Source organism: Thalassophryne amazonica, chromosome 20 (assembly GCF_902500255.1).
Source record: "Thalassophryne amazonica chromosome 20, fThaAma1.1, whole genome shotgun sequence".
NCBI lineage: Eukaryota > Metazoa > Chordata > Actinopteri > Batrachoidiformes > Batrachoididae > Thalassophryne > Thalassophryne amazonica.
Window position 1 is genome coordinate 46838777 of NC_047122.1, and position 17777 is coordinate 46856553.

At 45.1% G+C, this 17777-nt stretch overlaps 1 protein-coding gene across 2 annotated transcripts in view; it reads left to right on the top strand.

The window, feature by feature from the left end:
* Positions 1-433: 433 nt before the first annotated feature.
* cfap300 (cilia and flagella associated protein 300) overlaps positions 434-17777 on the top strand; it is a 41818-nt gene continuing 24474 nt past the window's right edge. Inside the window, exons 1-7 of one of the 2 annotated variants that reach the window (XR_004558002.1) lie at positions 434-551; positions 630-711; positions 3926-3995; positions 4075-4232; positions 4306-4478; positions 13266-13332; positions 14623-14726. Coding sequence is in view for 1 of the 2 variants with exons in the window: in XM_034160152.1 (XP_034016043.1) it covers positions 439-551; positions 630-711; positions 3926-3995; positions 4075-4232; positions 4306-4478; positions 13266-13332; positions 14623-14754 (795 nt within the window). In the remaining variant the exon portion in view is untranslated. Of the gene's footprint in view, positions 552-629; positions 712-3925; positions 3996-4074; positions 4233-4305; positions 4479-13265; positions 13333-14622; positions 14812-17777 lie in introns of those variants that run through there. The other variant, XM_034160152.1, reaches the window with a different exon arrangement.

Genomic DNA, 17777 nt, shown 5'->3' on the forward strand with positions numbered 1-17777 from the left:
TATATATATATATATATATATATATATATATATATATATATATATATATAATCTGAATTATGTATAGAAAAACATGTATTAGAAAAACATGAAATATGTTTATTTAAATAGTATATAATAATGAATGAAAGTTAAATATCGTCACCTTCCTAAATTAATGGCCTAAGTCAACGCGACTTTTCGGAAGGTGATGATATGTCAAATTAATATTTAATTAACATTTGTAACACCTTGCTTTGGTAACAAGTAACTAAACCTGGGATTGGAGCGAAAAAAGGAAGATGGCTCACGCTGTTCCATTCATCAAACGAGAACGAGCAGCTGAGCCCAGAAGCTCATTGGCTGTTACTCATCACATTGCGGCTCATTGGCCAATAAAAGACTACAAACACGAGCACGAGGGACATCCACTCCCCGTTTCCGTAGCAACAAGTAAACATGGCAACGGGACCGAACTGCGTTTTGGAACAAACTTTTTTCTTCGGTCCTCTTCCGTCCAAAAGGCTGTCTTTCCTACAGGACAAAGACATTTTAAGGCTGTTGATGAAATGGTAACTTACTTTACAGGACTGTCTGTTTTGTAGTTTTGTTGCAGTGAGTCTGTTTCAGGAATGCGTGTGTTCTCTCAGGTCCATGTTGGGGAGGATTTCAACTCAGTGTTACAGCTTTGACCAGAACTTCTACCCTTACCACGGTAAAACGTTTGCACAGGTAAGAGTCTTACCTGTGCAAGATAATAATAATAATATTATTATTATTATTATTAACAATCTTAAATTTCCCTGAGGGAGTATTTCCAAGGGATTAATAAAGTTCTAGCGTTGATAATAATAACACTGAAGTCATGGTGGGATTTCAGTCAAACATATTGTAATATGTTTGATGTCGCTGACATTAATGAGCAAAGCTGTTCACTATCTGTATATATCATGAAACAATAATTTAAAATTGAATAATTGTTGCAGAACCTCAAAGCAGTGATAGGCTACTTTACAAATGTCATTGCGATTCTTTTTTACGACAATATTGTAATTATATAAAGAAATAAGTTTTTAGCCCTTCACCCTCTATGCTATAGTCTCCATTTTCCATGAGATTTAAATTACAATTGAAACTTAGAAATAAAAGACAAATTATTGAAGAAACACTGTGTTCAATAGTTTATCACAGTGCTTTTTTTTTCCCTTCTTTTTTTGTTGTAGCGATGAATTGTAAAGTAAAAAAGCTGAAATTGTAGCAGACATATTTGTCTTTCGAATTAGAGATCACTTTTTTTGGCATAATTGAAAATAATTGAGAATCAGTTGCAAGTGTCACACAGCTTTTCTAGCCTTTCTTTGTGAAAAAAATTACCAATTTAGTATTTTAGCACTGTGAAATTTACGTTTTTCAAATATTTTCTATTTTAAAATACTCAGGCAAGCTAATCACAACACTAGGAATACTCACAAAGCAGGTCTCCATGGTTCGCGCCCTTCAAGGATCGAAAGGATCGATTCAAAGTGGGAATGGTGGCACTACCAGTACCAAAACATGTTGCGTCCGTAGCAACGCTAATTTGGGGAGTTTTATTTCACACGATTCGCGCCCTTCAAGGATCGAAAGGATCGATTCATAGCGGGAATGGCGGCACCACCAGTACCAAAACATATTGCGTCCGTAGCAACGCTAATTTGTGGAGTTTTATTTCACACAGTTCGCGCCCTTCAAGGATCGAAAGGATCCATTTGTCTACCATTGGTTTGCGGCTTTTTACGACAGTGTTGTCCAGTAGGTGGCTTTTTCCCTTATTGATAGATTTTTGTGCCATTTGCAGATTGTTTTGTGCCATTTCCAGTTTGTGCCTTCGTCTACAATAAGAGCGAGCTTTGCGCCGCTGTCATATTATTCTTAATCTGTTTAATGGGGTCATATTATCTAAATTTGCAGAGGTTATTCTCAGTATTTCTCCATGTAATGGTGCGTCAGGAAGAGCATTCAGAGTAAAACTTGTACCAATTCAACATGCAGATCCACCTCAGATTTGCTGTGGTGACCCCGAGTGCAAACAAGGGACTTACTTTTTTATTCTCAGTAGGATTCAGTGCCAACTACTTGCTGTTGAGTGAACAGAACAGTCCAATTTATCCTATACATTTTCCATGTCTCTCTGCTTTGTCACAAGTTGACTTGCACATTCAAGTGTACAACCCCTGGCAAAAATGATGGAATCACCGGCCTCGGAGGATGTTCATTCAGTTGTTTAATTTTGTAGAAAAAAAGCAGATTACAGACATGACACAAAACTAAAGTCATTTCAAATGGCAACTTTCTGGCTTTAAGAAACACTATAAGAAATCAAGAAAAAAAGATTGTGGCAGTCAGTAACGGTTACTTTTTTAGACCAAGCAGAGGAAAAAAATATGGAATCACTCAATTCTGAGGAAAAAATTATGGAATCACCCTGTAAATTTTCATCCCCAAAACTAACACCTGCATCATATCAGATCTGCTCGTTAGTCTGCATCTAAAAAGGAGTGATTACACCTTGGAGAGCTGTTGCACCAAGTGGACTGACATGAATCATGGCTCCAACACGAGAGATGTCAATTGAAACAAAGGAGAGGATTATCAAACTCTTAAAAGAGGGTAAATCATCACGCAGTGTTGCAAAAGATGTTGGTTGTTCACAGTCAGCTGTGTCTAAACTCTGGACCAAATACAAACAACATGGGAAGGTTGTTAAAGGCAAACATACTGGTAGACCAAGGAAGACATCAAAGCGTCAAGATAGAAAACTTAAAGCAATATGTCTCAAAAATCGAAAAATGCACAACAAAACAAATGAGGAACGAATGGGAGGAAACTGGAGTCAACGTCTGTGACCGAACTGTAAGAAACCGCCTAAAGGAAATGGGATTTACATACAGAAAAGCTAAACAAAAGCCATTATTAACACCTAAACAGAAAAAAACAAGGTTACAATGGGCTAAGGAAAAGCAATTGTGGACTGTGGATGACTGGATGAAAGTCATATTCAGTGATGAATCTCGAATCTGCATTGGGCAAGGTGATGATGCTGGAACTTTTGTTTGGTGCCGTTCCAATGAGATTTATAAAGATGACTGCCTGAAGAGAACATGTAAATTTCCACAGTCATTGATGATATGGGGCTGCATGTCAGGTAAAGGCACTGGGGAGATGGCTGTCATTACATCATCAATAAATGCACAAGTTTACGTTGATATTTTGGACAATTGAAAGGATGTTTGGGGATGATGAAATCATTTTCAAGATGATAATGCAGCTTGCCATAGAGCAAAAACTGTGAAAACATTCCTTGCAAAAAGACACATAGGGTCAATGTCATGGCATAGGGTCAATGTCACGAGCAGATCTGATTTGATGCAGGTGTTAGTTTGGGGGATGAAAATTTACAGGGTGATTCCATAATTTATTCCTCAGAATTGAGTGATTCCATATTTTTTTTCCTCTGCTTGGTCTAAAAAAGTAACCGTTACTGACTGTCACAATCTTTTTTCTTGATTTCTTATAGTGTTTCTTAAAGCCAGAAAGTTGCCATTTGAAATGACTTTAGTTTTGTGTCATGTCTGTGATCTGCTTTTTTTCTACAAAATTAAACAACTGAATGAACATCATCCGAGGCCGGTGATTCCATAATTTTTGCCAGGGGTTGTATGTTAGACCAAAGGTTTGTCTGGGTCATACTCCCACACCTGCCTGCCTGACTTGATTATGCTAATTTTATTGTAGTCTTTTGATTAGTCCTTAAATGAATCTTTTTTTTTTAAATTCCTGTAATTTGTGTGGAACCTGTTGTACCATTTTCTGAGTGTCAGTTTTAGAACTAAATTTCAGTTAGCTCTTGCCTTGGCACACTGGTATTTTAACAATATTTGACAGCTCCTCATGTTACTGTATTTAGTGTTTTTTCAGTGACCCACATGTAGCAGCCAGTCTAATGAAGTTGGAGGCTGGAGCATGGGTTCCTCTTGGTATGAACACTTCATAAAACTACAGGTTGGCCAAAACTCTGTGAAATGGTTGTTAATTCTCTGTGTGCATGTGTCTTAGACAAACCAGTGGTGTCTGTTACTGTGGAGGTGGTGCCATGCACTGCGGTCTCCATGGAGCTGTTTGATCCAATCTACTCCTGTGGGGTTGTGAGACCATCTGGACATATAGTGAAATGCTACCACGATATGTACCCAGATTACGATGAACTGAGACAGGTGAGCGTCTCATTTTCATGTGCCTGTCTCCTATCGTATGGGACACTGAGTTGGGCCTCCTCTGCTCCTGCAGATGCTGCAGGATGAGGAGTCTGAGCACTACTGTGAGCTTGGAAAAGAGGACCGAAGGGAGTTCCTGTTTTGCCTTTTCAAGCACCTGTGCCTTGGAGGGGAGCTCTGTCAGTATGAAGACACTATTGATCCTTACATCAGTGCCACAAGGAAAATCTACAAAGACCTGATCAGGTTCATCCACAGCAGCACATAAACAGTTAGGTCCATTTATATTTGGACAATGTCAGTTTTTGTTTTAGCTTTCACCGCATGTGGTTTTTGTTGTTGCTTTTAGTGTATTTGAAAGCAAAGAATAAATAGGACTTCAGAGTGTCTTCTGGTTCACATGATTTCTGGTTTTGGAGCATACTGCCATTTATGATCAAAATCCATATGTTGTATTTGACTACAGCACACTGCTTTAAATAAAATAGTAACAGTGGATTACAGACAGCCAGCAGAAGGCAGAAAAGTGCTTCAAATTTTTTTTTTTTTTTTTTTTTTTTTTTTGGCATTTTTTGTTACAAGCAGGCATCTATGCTATATCAAGTCCTTATATAGTAAGGTTTCACATCAGGGGCGATGCCAAGCTTATGGAATGTGATACTTGTCAATTATATACCTTGAAGCTATCCAGATGACCATGTGCTTGGAGCAACCTTGACTTGAAATGCCACATAACCTACATTTTCCACTTTACTTTTCTATATGCAACAACATATTACTGGAAATTAGCAAAATATGCGAAACTTACCTAACAACAGCTACAAAAGGTTGACTTGTATCTCCTCAAACCTCTGAGCAATGGGAAAAAGTTCTTTTCTGTTGGGAAGGTGTCGTAGCACGGACCCACAACAGGGGGCGCAAATGAACGGACAATGAATAAGCCAAAAAGTAACAATTTAATGTTGTGACAACCACACAACTAATACACAAAATTTGCAAAGTCAATTAACACCAGGTGACGTGTGGGCAGGCTCGAAGATAGAAGACCCCCAACGAGAGAGAAGCCGCGTCCCACACGGCTTCCACCACCAACGGTCTGAAGAACACCGGAGCCGCCAAGTCCCGAGTCCCCAGGTGGCCTCCGTCTTCGGCTGTCGACCCTGGTACTGCTGGCAGAAAGCAAAGACAAGATGAATGAGTGTGAGTCTGCACACTCAGTAATCCAAAGTCTGCACACAGTTAGGAGGGAGCACCTCCACCTCCAATCACACACTCGTGCAGCTCCTGTTTAAACCACTTATCTGGTTTGGGGTGTGAGGCGAAGCCGTCGCTGTCACACCAAACGCCAGTTCCACAGATAAGGACGAACACCACAGGATAACGGCTGCAAAAGAAGTTCAGATTATCACTCAACGATATGAGTCAGCAGAGAAATTACCTCTTCGGTAGTCGATTTCTCGGCGAGGAGGTGGAGTTGCAGTCCGGCTTATATAGTGGTGTAGATGAGTGACAGCTGGTGCGATGAGTGACAGCTGTCACTTCTTCTGGGTCTGGCGTCCTCTCGTGCTTGGAGCCCGCACTCCAAGCAGGGCGCCCTCTGGTGGTGGTGGGCCAGCAGTACCTCCTATTCAGCGGCCCACACAACAGGACCCCCCCCTCAATGGGCGCCTCCTGGCACCCGACCTGGCTTGTCCGGGTGTTTTTTGTAGAAATCGGCCAGGAGGGCCGGGTCCAGGATGAAGCTCCTCTTCACCCAGGAGCGTTCTTCAGGTCCATACCCCTCTCAGTCCACCAGATATTGGAACCCCCGGCCCTTACGACGGACGTCCAGGAGCCTGCGGACTGTCCAAGCAGGCTCCCCGTCGATGAGCTGGGCAGGAGGGGGCGTAGGTCCAGGTGCACAGAGGGGCGAGGTGTGGTGTGGCTTGATGCGGGACACATGGAATACAGGGTGGATCCGCAGTGAAGCTGGGAGTTGGAGCTTCACTGCGACCGGGTTGATGATTTTGAGGATTTTAAATGGTCCAATGTATCTGTCTTTCAACTTAGGGGAGTCCACACAGAGGGGGATGTCCTTTGTTGAAAGCCACACCTCCTGCCTGGGCTGGTATGTGGGGGCCGGGGAACGCCGGCGGTCCGCATGGGTCTTGGCCCTTGTCCGGGCCTTCAACAGGGCAGAGCGGGCGGTCCGCCACACCCGGCGGCACCTCCTGAGGTGGGCCTGGACCGAGGGCACACCGACCTCTCCCTCCACCAGCGGGAACAATGGGGGCTGGTACCCCAAACATGCCTCAAAAGGGGAGAGGCCGGTAGCAGACGAGACTTGGCTGTTATGGGCATACTCGATCCAGGCCAGATGGTGACTCCAGTCTGCCGGGCGCGTGGAGGTGACGCAGCGAAGGGCCTGCTCCAACTCCTGGTTAGCCCGCTCTGCCTGGCCGTTTGTCTGGGGGTGGTACCCGGACGAGAGGCTCACGGTGGCCCCCAGTTCCTTACAGAAGCTCCTCCAAACTTGCGAAGAGAACTGGGGACCACGATCTGATACGATGTCCGATGGTATCCCATGCAGCCGCATGACGTGGTGGACCAGGAGGTCTGCCATCTCCTGGGCCGTCGGGAGCTTCGGGAGGGCCACGAAGTGGGCCGCCTTGGAGAACCGGTCCACTATCGTGAGAATGATGGTGTTGCCCTGGGACAGCGGGAGGCCCGTGATGAAGTCCAGGCCGATGTGAGACCAGGTGCGGTGAGGCACCGGCAGGGGTTGGAGGAGTCCCGAGGTCCTCCGATGGTCTGCCTTGCCCTGGCGCAGATGGTACAGGCCTGGACGTAGTCCCGAACGTCGATTTCCAGGGACGCCCACCAGAAGCGCTGCTGGACCACTGCCACGGTCCTATGCACTCCCGGATGACAGGAGAGCTTGGATGACAGAAGTCCAATACAGCAGCTCTGGCCTCTGGTGGGACGTACAGTCTGTTCTTGGGGCCGCTCCCCGGGTCCGGGCTCCTTGCCAGGGCCTCCCGGACGGTCTTCTCCACGTCCCAGGTAAGGGAGGCCACGACAGTGGACTCGGGGATGATGGTCTCGGTGGGGTTCGACAGCCCCGCCTTGGCTTCCTCTTCGTGCACCCGGGACAACGCATCCGATTTTTGGTTCTTGGTCCCGGGGCGGTACGTGATCCGGAAGTCAAAACGCCCCGAAGAACAGAGACCAGCGGGCTTGCCTGGGGTTCAGCCGCTTGGCGGTCCGGATGTACTCCAGGTTCCGATGGTCCGTGAAAACCGTGAAAGGCAATGACGCCCACTCCAGTAGGTGTCTCCACTCTTCAAGAGCCTCCTTCACCGCGAGGAGCTCCCGATTGCCGACGTCATAGTTCCGTTCAGCTGGGGTCAACCTGCGGGAAAAATAGGCACAAGGATGGAGAACCTTATCAGCCTCCACGCTCTGGGACAGCACGGCTCCTATCCCTGAGTCAGAGGCGTCCACTTCCACTATGTACTGGCGATCAGGATCAGGCTGCACCAGAACTGGTGCAGTCGAGAACCGGCGTTTCAACTCCTTGAACGCTGCTTCGCACCGATCCAACCAGGTGAAGGGGACCTTGGTGGAGGTCAGGGCAGTCAGGGGGCTAACTACCTGACTGTAGCCTTTAATGAACCTCCTGTAGAAATTTGCAAAGCCGAGGAACTGCTGCAGTTTCCTGTGGCTTGTTGGTTGGGGCCAATCTCTCACCGCCGCAACCTTGGCCGCATCAGGGGCGACGGAGTTGGAGGAGATGATGAACCCCAAGTAGGACAAAGAAGTGCGGTGGAACTCGCACTTCTCGCCCTTCACAAACAGCCGGTTCTCCAACAACCGCTGTAGGACCTGACGTACATGCTGGACATGGGTCTCAGGGTCCGGGGAAAAGATGGTATATCGTCCAGATATACGAAGACGAACCGATGCAGGAAGTCCCACAAGGACGTCATTTACCAAAGCTTGGAACGTCGCGGGGGGCGTTAGTGAGGCCGAACGGCTATGACCAGTTACTCAAAGTGACCCTAACGGGGTGTTAAATGCCGTCTTCCATTCGTCTCCCTTTCGGATCCGAACCAGGTGGTACGCGTTTCTAAGATCCAATTTTGTGAAAATTTGGGCTCCATGCAGGGGCGTGAACACTGAATCCAACAGAGGTAACGGGTATCGGTTGCGAACCGTGATCTCGTTCAGCCCTCTGTAATCAATGCATGGATGGAGTCCGCCGTCCTTTTTGCCCACAAAAAAAGAAACCAGCACCCATCGGGGAGGTGGAGTTCCGGATCAGCCCGGCAAGCTAAAGAGTCCCGGATGTAGGTCTCATTGATTCGCGTTCCGGACGTGAGAGGTTGTACAACCTACTGGACGGGTACTCAGCGCCCGGGACCAAATCGATGGCACCAATCGTACGGTCGGTGCGGGGGGAAGAGTGAGCGCCAGATCTTTGCTGAAGACGTCAGCAAGATCATGGTACTCCTTTGGCACCGCCGATAGATTGGGGGGGACTTTGACCTCCTCATTAGCCGTCGTGCCGGGAGGAACCGAGGATCCTATACACTCCCGGTGGCAGGTTTCGCTCCACTGCGTCACAACCCTGGACTTCCAATCTATCCGGGGATTGTGCTTCACCATCCATGGAAATCCCAAAATCACTCGGGAGGTAGAAGGTGTTACATGGAACACTATCTCCTCCCTGTGATTTCCAGACACAACCAAGGTCACTGGCTGTGTCTGATGTGTGATTAATGGAAGCAGGGTGCCATCTAGTGCTCGCACCTGCAATGGTGCCGGCAGAGCCACCAGGGGGAGCCCTACTTCCTTGTCCATCTGCTATCCAGCAGATTCCCTTCCGACCCCGTGTCTACCAGTGCTGGGGCGTGAAGGGTTAGATCCCCACAAAGGATCGTCACTGGGATTCGTGCAGATTTGCGGGATTTCCCGCGTGCGTGTTATGGCCCACCCTTAGCCCAGTTTCTAAGGACGGGCGTTGTAGTTTGACCGTTTTGGGGCAGTCCTTCTGCATATGCTCACAAGAGCCACAGACAAAACACTCCCCGTGGGCCAGCCTCCTTTGTCTGACGTTTGTTTTTACTTTGGCCCTGCTCGTGTCCATAGCCTCCTCAGCAGGGGGAGCTGTAGCCACACGGAGCTCTCTGGCAGTGAAGCGTGGGGACGACGTCACCTTTTCGGAACCGGAAGGGGGAGGGACGGCTCGTGCCCGGTCACGCCCCCCGGCCTGCTCTCGACGATGCTCATTTAAATGGTTGTCTAAGCGTATAACCAAATCGACAAGCCTGTCAAAATCCCGCGGTTCCTCCTTAGCCAGCAGGTGCTCCTTCAGGACCGGCGACAGTCCATTTACGAAGGCGGCGCGGAGCGCAACGTTATTCCAGCCGGACCTCGCTGCCGCGATGCGGAACTCGACTGCATACTCGGCTGCGCTGCGACGCCCCTGTCTCATTGACAGCAGCACGCTCGAAGCGGTCTCGCCTCTGTTGGGATGGTCAAACACTTGTTTGAACTCCCGTATAAACCCAGCATAAGACGTTAGGAGCCGTGAATTCCGCTCCCAAAGCGCCGTAGCCCAGGCGCGTGCCTCTCCTCGAAGCAGATTAATAACATAAGCCACCCGGCTGGCGTCTGACTCGTACATGACAGGACGCTGTGAAAAGACGAGCGAACACTGCATGAGGAAGTGTGCGCACGTCTCCACACAGCCCCCGTACGGTTCCGGAGGGCTTATGTATGCTTCAGGGGACGGTGGGGGGGGGTCGTTGAACAACCAGTGGAACGTCTGTTACGGGCCCAGGACCAGCAAGAGGAGTGGCTGCAGCAGCGCCCTGATCGCACGCTTCCACCCTGGCGGTGAGAGCCTCCACCCTCCGGTTAAGGAGAACATTCTGCTCGATCACTAAATCTAGCCGAGCCGTGAAGGCGGTTAAGATCTGCTGCAGCTCACTCAACACGCCTCCCGCTGACGACTGCGCTCCTGGCTCTTCCATTGGCCGTTCAAGCTCGGGTTGACGCCCCTCGGAATCCATGACGAATGGCCGAGAAATCCTGTTGGGAAGGTGTCGTAGTACGGACCCACAACAGGGGGCGCAAATGAACGGACAATGAATAAGCCAAAAAGTAACAATTTAATGTTGTGACAACACACAACTAAATACACAAAATTTGCAAAGTCAATTAACACCAGGTGACGTGTGGGCAGGCTCGAAGATAGAAGACCCCCGACGAGAGAGAAGCCGCGTCCCACACGGCTTCCACCACCAACGGTCTGAAGAACACCGGAGCCGCCAAGTCCTGAGTCCCCAGGTGGCCTCCGTCTTCGGCTGTCGACCCTGGTACTGCTGGCAGAAAGCAAAGACAAGATGAATGAGTGTGAGTCCGCACACTCAGTAATCCACAGTCTGCACACAGTTAGGAGGGAGCACCTCCACCTCCAATCACACACTCGTGCAGCTCCTGTTTAAACCACTTATCTGGTTTGGGGTGTGAGGCGAAGCCGTCGCTGTCACACCAAACGCCAATTCCACAGATAAGGACGAACACCACAGGATAACGGCTGCAAAAGAAGTTCAGATTATCACTCAACGATATGAGTCAGCAGAGAAATTACCTCTTCGGTAGTCGATTTCTCGGCGGGGAGGTGGAGTTGCAGTCCGGCTTATATAGTGGTGTAGATGAGTGACAGCTGGTGCGATGAGTGACAGCTGTCACTTCTTCTGGGTCTGGCGCCCTCTCGTGCTTGGAGCCCGCACTCCAAGCAGGGCGCCCTCTGGTGGTGGTGGGCCAGCAGTACCTCCTCTTCAGCGGCCCACACAACACTTTTCATATGCAAATGTTTACATCCAGCCTGTACCCCTCCTGTCACCTATGCATCATGCTGCTTCTTGTATGGAAAGCCACATGGAACATGTTTTACATTTTAAATTGCTTTTTCATGCAGTTTTTCTCTCGTAATTGAAATCAATATTAAATAACCTGTGAATTTTGTAATTTTAGTTGCCAACCTAGGCAACCTAGCCCAACTATGATTCTGATAAATTGACCATCATCATATACTCTAAAATGTCTTTATTTTCTTTATTTTGTTTTCTTCATATTCACCAAAATATATATAAATATTAAGTATTTTTGATCTGCAATAAAGGTGCTCAAGGTAAAATAGGCCAGTTAATATGTATGATCATAGACCCTAGAAAGTTCTAGGGTCTATGGACATACCCATTTCAGAACTTGGATTTTCTGACATAATTGTATTTTCATACACTCAACAAAAATATAAACGCAACACTTTTGGTTTTGCTCCCATTTTGTATGAGATGAACTCAAAGATCTAAAACTTTACCACACCAGCCCAGGACCTCCACATCCAGCATGTTCACCTCCAAGATCGTCTGAGACCAGCCACTCGGACAGCTGCTGAAACAATCGGTTTGCATAACCAAAGAATTTCTGCACAAACTGTCAGAAACTGTCTCAGGCAGGGAAGCTCATCTGCATGCTCGTCGTCCTCATCGGGGTCTCGACCTGACTCCAGTTCGTCATCGTAACCGACTTGAGTGGGCAAATGCTTAGTAGAGAAGCTTGAATCTTCGACTGGACTGGGTTGCTTGACGCGAGGATGTTTCACTTCAAATTGCAGAAGCTTCCTCAGCTAAAATTCTTGCTCTGGAAGTCTGACTTCTATCTGACTCTTGTAGAGAAGAATGACAAATGCTCACATTCGCTGACATTTGGCACGTTGGAGAGGTGTTCTCTTCATGGATGAATCCCGGTTCACACTGTCCAGGGCAGATGGCAGACAGCGTGTGTGGCGTCGTGTGGGTGAGCGGTTTTCTGATGTCAATGTTGTGGATCGAGTGGCCCATGGTGGTGGTGGGGTTATGGTATGGGCAGGCGTCTGTTATGGACGAAGAACACAGGTGCATTTTATTGATGGCATTTTGAATGCACAGAGATACTGTGACAAGATCCTGAGGCCCATTGTTGTGCCATACATCCAAGAACATCACCTCATGTTGCAGCAGGATAATGCACGGCCCCATGTTGCAAGGATCTGTACACAATTCTTGGAAGCTGAAAATGTCCCAGTTCTTGCATGGCCGGCATACTCACCGGACATGTCACCCATTGAGCATGTTTGGGATGCTCTGGACCGGCGTATACAACAGCGTGTACCAGTTCCTGCCAATATCCAGCAACTTCGCACAGCCATTGAAGAGGAGTGGACCAACATTCCACAATTGACAACCTGATCAACTCTAAGGAGATGTGTTGCACTGCATGAGGCAAATGGTGGTCACACCAGATACTGACTGGTATCCCCCCCAATAAAACAAAACTGCACCTTTCAGAGTGGCCTTTTATTGTGGACAGTCTAAGGCACACCTGTGCACTAATCATGGTGTCTAATCAGCATCTTGACATGGCACACCTGTGAGGTGGGATGGATTATCTCAGCAAAGGAGAAGTGCTCACTATCACAGATTTAGACTGGTTTGTGAACAATATTTGAGGGAAATGGTGATATTGTGTATGTGGAAAAAGTTTTAGATCTTTGAGTTCATCTCATACAAAATGGGAGCAAAACCAAAAGTGTTGCGTTTATATTTTTGTTGAGTGTGGCTAAGACTGGCATAATGGTCTATGAAAGTTGTCTTATTGGTCTTCTCATGCAAGAAAACATATAATTAGACACCAAAAGTGTCATAATCGGACCATCATAACAGATTTTATGAATTTGACCCTTCACGAAAAGTGCACTGACCTTTCCACATTTTTGGTCATTGTGACATAACGCAAGGTCAAAAATAGGTCAAACTATATATTTTTGAACTCTACTCGTCAAGATGAGTAATTTGATATGCATATCAAAAGGATTGGACCATTTTTGAATTTTGAACCAATATCAACAAGACATTGCCAATGTCCAAATAAATATTGGCTTAACTCTGTACTGGGACTTGTCATGAAGAGTCATGATATCACATTTTCTCTTACATTCTGTAGTGTGCAGAAAGACACTGAGACGAAGAAGATCAGCATCGTCTCTACAGTGCTCAAAGTCTGTGCTTATGTAAGTGACTGGTTTTCTAAAAGAGCAGTGTAACAATACTCAGCTTATGATACAGTTTGACATACAAGGCTACCAGTTTAACATGCTCTACAGTAAGAAATGCCTAACATGAAGGGGCCTTGGCAGTCAAACTACATTTACACTTAATACTAGCTACAAGCAAATGTAAACTTGTTTCACCAAAACACCATGGTCCAGCATTATTTCCCTCCCATGATGGTCCACTCAAACTTTTGCCTAACAGGTTTTAATCTCACAGTCATCTACTTACTCAATTGGAATAATTGCAAACTGCACTGCACTGCTGGCAGGATTTCAGCTTTATCATTGGTAAAAGTCATTTCAGAGACCAGTCAACGCTACAGTTCGGAGCTCAGCTGAGTCCCATACACTCTTAACATGATCAGAGCATATACTGCCCTCTACTGGCAGCCAAGAGATTGTATCATTTCCCCTTTCGGTGCATTTACGAGTAGTTGTTTTCCTCCAGATTCAAGTCATTCAACCTTTAACCAACGTATTTTTGGGGCTGTATGTTGCAATGGAATATTAGTCACATCTGCCCAAAAATTCATGACGGGTGGGTGGGTGTGGGTGGTGGAATATGTTTCAGTTGGTTGCATTAGTCTATAAATTGCATTTATTTTTGAAACATGCTGTTACTCCATGCAACAACAAGCAAAATTAATTGTATTATTTATTTATAATGCAAATACTTCATTTGAGGGCAGAAGCTAATGAGCTAATTAATATTATTGTGCAAGGCACAAAGAACTGAAGAGTAAACTGCTTCTTGTCATCACTGAGCAGACAAAAACCATCAAGGAACTGAATGTGTGCACATTTACCTCGCTAAATGTAAAAATATTTTTAAATGATGGCATTTTTAAAGCATAGTTAGCCTTTCCTTAGCCTAGCTGTGATGCTTGTTGCCCTCAGGCTGTCCCGCAAAGTGCAAACAAGTCAAGCACCAAGTAGTATAAAGGTTATCCCCTCTCTATATTCAAGAATGTGGTCTTTCAGTTTGAGAGCCTGGTTTATTCACTTCACTTATTCTTTAAGACCCAACATGTCCTGCTCATTCAGATCTTCTTGTTTTATGGATGTTGGCATCCAGCTTAACGTTTCATTTCATATTAGTGTACAGAAGAAGCTTGTTATGAGTGTAGATGGTGTCAGCTTGTGGCCATAGAATGCAGTCTTTGAAAATACAGTAGTAAATACAAAAAGCTGATTGATGTCACAGTTTTAACCAAATAATTGAAGAACAGTGTTATTTATCTCCTGCAGGATGAGAGTGGGCAATGTTATCCACAGAGAGAAGAGGAGGAACAGACATTCGCCTATTTGATTGTTGATCCTTTCAGACGACATGTGACATTGTTTTGCCATTGGTATGGGGTAGGAGATATGACATTGTAAGAGTGAAGACCTTGTGGGTTTTTAGTGAAAAGACTCCAGCTGGACATATTCTCCCTGCAAAATGCTTTAGTTTACCTTAAAGACCAGTGTCATGTCTCCATTTTAAGTCCATGGTTTCCTGCATTACCTTTATGAAAAATCTTGCTTTATCAGTAAAATGCACCAGCAGTTGCAGGAATCAAAATGTGTTAAAAACAGATGTGTTTTCTTTTTTTTTTTTTATGCTCAAATAAAACTGGATCACAAATGGATAACAGACAAAACATAAGTCCAAAGAGCTTTATTCAAACAAATAAATTAATAAGTTAGTCAAGTGAGCTAATTTTATTCTCAGTAGATACGCATTTGTTTGTATCTCTTTCAAAGATCAAATAGAGGTGTGCATTAGATTAGAAAATAAGAAATTCATTAAGTGCCATTTATTATCCAGTAACTACATCAGTTGGATTTGGAAGACTTGGTGTTTTTGCATTATATTTATTGCTTTGATCTGTCAATGTTTCTTTTTAAACATTAGTTCCAATACCTAAAAGAGCAGTTAAAGGGCAACGAGCTGGAATGTCAAATGGCAGCAAGTCAGTGGATGGTGGATAGTCAAATTGAATGAGAAACAGTGTGGAAAAAGAGAACGTGCAGATTCCAGAGTCATGCATAGCATTCATGTCAGTTTGGCAATCAGTTACAGTATCTCATACTTGGATTGCTAGACTAGCGCCCCCTAGTGGCCTCAGAGGTAGTTGTGTGGAAGCCATTCTATGTGACATGCTTATGAAAGGACACATGCCTGCAGACTTTCTTGTCATGATACAAATGACCACACCTCTGAAAACCCGCCACATGAGATATCTGACAATTTTTGAACAAGGGTACCATGGGTGCCCGGAGGTCCTGGTGTAGTCACAATGATAAGCTAAACGTACACTAAGTTTCATAAAATATCAAAGATCACGGTGTTCACAAAGATTGCAAAACACCCTAAAGTCTAAAATTACGTGTTTGATAAAGGTTTTGCAAAAATCACCATGGCTATCCTGATGTGACATCTCGATAAAACGCGGCATCTATGAAATATTCTCATCAAAGCAGCATTTACTGTGCATACGTTTGTGTGGCAGACAGCTGTGTCATAGCACAGCCGCACCATATCAGCTACAGAATGAGAACATAGAAGGCACCAATTGTTTCCTTTCATATCTTGAAACCAAGACTTTAAAGGAGACATCCTACAGTTTTTGTTTTTTCATAACTACTGGGGCAACCACTAACAACAACAACAACATGCAGCACAGCGACCTCATACATTACCATGAAGCGCAACATTCCAAGTGATGATAGCACTCTTCAATCTAGTAATGCCTCTAGTAAGTACGTATAAGGATAAAGACAAATAGTAGTTCTCAGTGAAATGACTGTAAAAATACTCTAAAACATAAACAAGCATCAGATCACGTTAAGAAGAGTGAGCATTGAAATACATACACCGTTTGTTGTCTCTGCTCGCTTTGAATGAAAAAGTGGAGCACCTGAGTCAACTGGCTTGACTGGACAAAATGAATGAATTGAAACTTACGTGGAGACCGATGAAAAGGAGTTGAAGCTGGTAACAGCCTTCTGATGCCATTAAAAATAGAAAAATGTCCACAAACCCCGCAGATCACGTGCATGCGTGTTTCAACCTGATCAGCTGTGTGTAGTTACCGGAGCCCGACCAGTATAGGAGTTTTGCCGATAGGATCCTTTCACAAACCTGTTTGTGTCGTTATTTTTGTCAGTATGAAAAGTTTTATTTTACCAAGTAAATAATGCAGGAAAACATTCTGGCTATTGAAAATGGTGTCATTATGTAAGTTGTCTAGCAGAGGGAGTCCTGACGCTTAGCTTACAATGCTATCAAGCATAGCTAGAACCTCCATCACCTAAAAGCTAAAAGAGAGATCCAAAGCGACCAGCTGCCATTCATTTTCAATAAGAGTGGGTGTTTTATAGTGACAAGAGACAAGTGGATGCTACGCTGCTAGCTGGGTGGGGCCACAATAGATGAGAAGTGTACTTTTTTGTGCAAATGCTCAGGGATGTGAAAGGGCAACTGCCTAAGTGACAGCAGCGTGACGTAGATTGGTTGGTTATTGGATATACGAGGTCTGTTAGAAAAGTAACAGACCTTTTTATTTTATGCAAAAAATACAACCCCTGGCAATAATTATGGAATCACCGGCCTCGGAGGATGTTCATTCAGTTGTTTAATTTTGTAGAAAAAAAGCAGATCGCAGACATGACACAAAACTAAAGTCATTTCAAATGGCAACTTTCTGGCTTTAAGAAACACTATAAGAAATCAAGAAAAAAAATTTGTGGCAGTCAGTAACAGTTACTTTTTTAGACCAAGCAGAGGGAAAAAAATATGGACTCACTCAATTCTGAGGAATAAATTATGGGATCACCCTGTAAATTTTCATCCCAAAACGAACACCTGCATCAAATCAGATCTGCTCGTTAGTCTGCATCTAAAAAGGAGTGATCACACCTTGGAGAGCTGTTGCACCAAGTGGACTGACATGAATCATGGCTCCAACACGAGAGATGTCAATTGAAACAAAGGAGAGGATTATCAAACTCTTAAAAGAGGGTAAATCATCACGCAATGTTGCAAAAGATGTTGGTTGTTCACAGTCAGCTGTGTCTAAACTCTGGACCAAATACAAACAACATGGGAAGGTTGTTAAAGGCAAACATACTGGTAGACCAAGGAAGACATCAAAGCGTCAAGACAGAAAACTTAAAGCAATATGTCTCAAAAATCGAAAATGCGCAACAAAACAAATGAGGAACGAATGGGAGGAAACGAGTCAACGTCTGTGACCGAACTGTAAGAAACCACCTAAAGGAAATGGGATTTACATACAGAAAAGCTAAACGAAAGCCATCATTAACACCTAAACAGAAAAAAACAAGGTTACAATGGGCTAAGGAAAAGCAATCGTGGACTGTGGATGACTGGATGAAAGTCATATTCAGTGATGAAT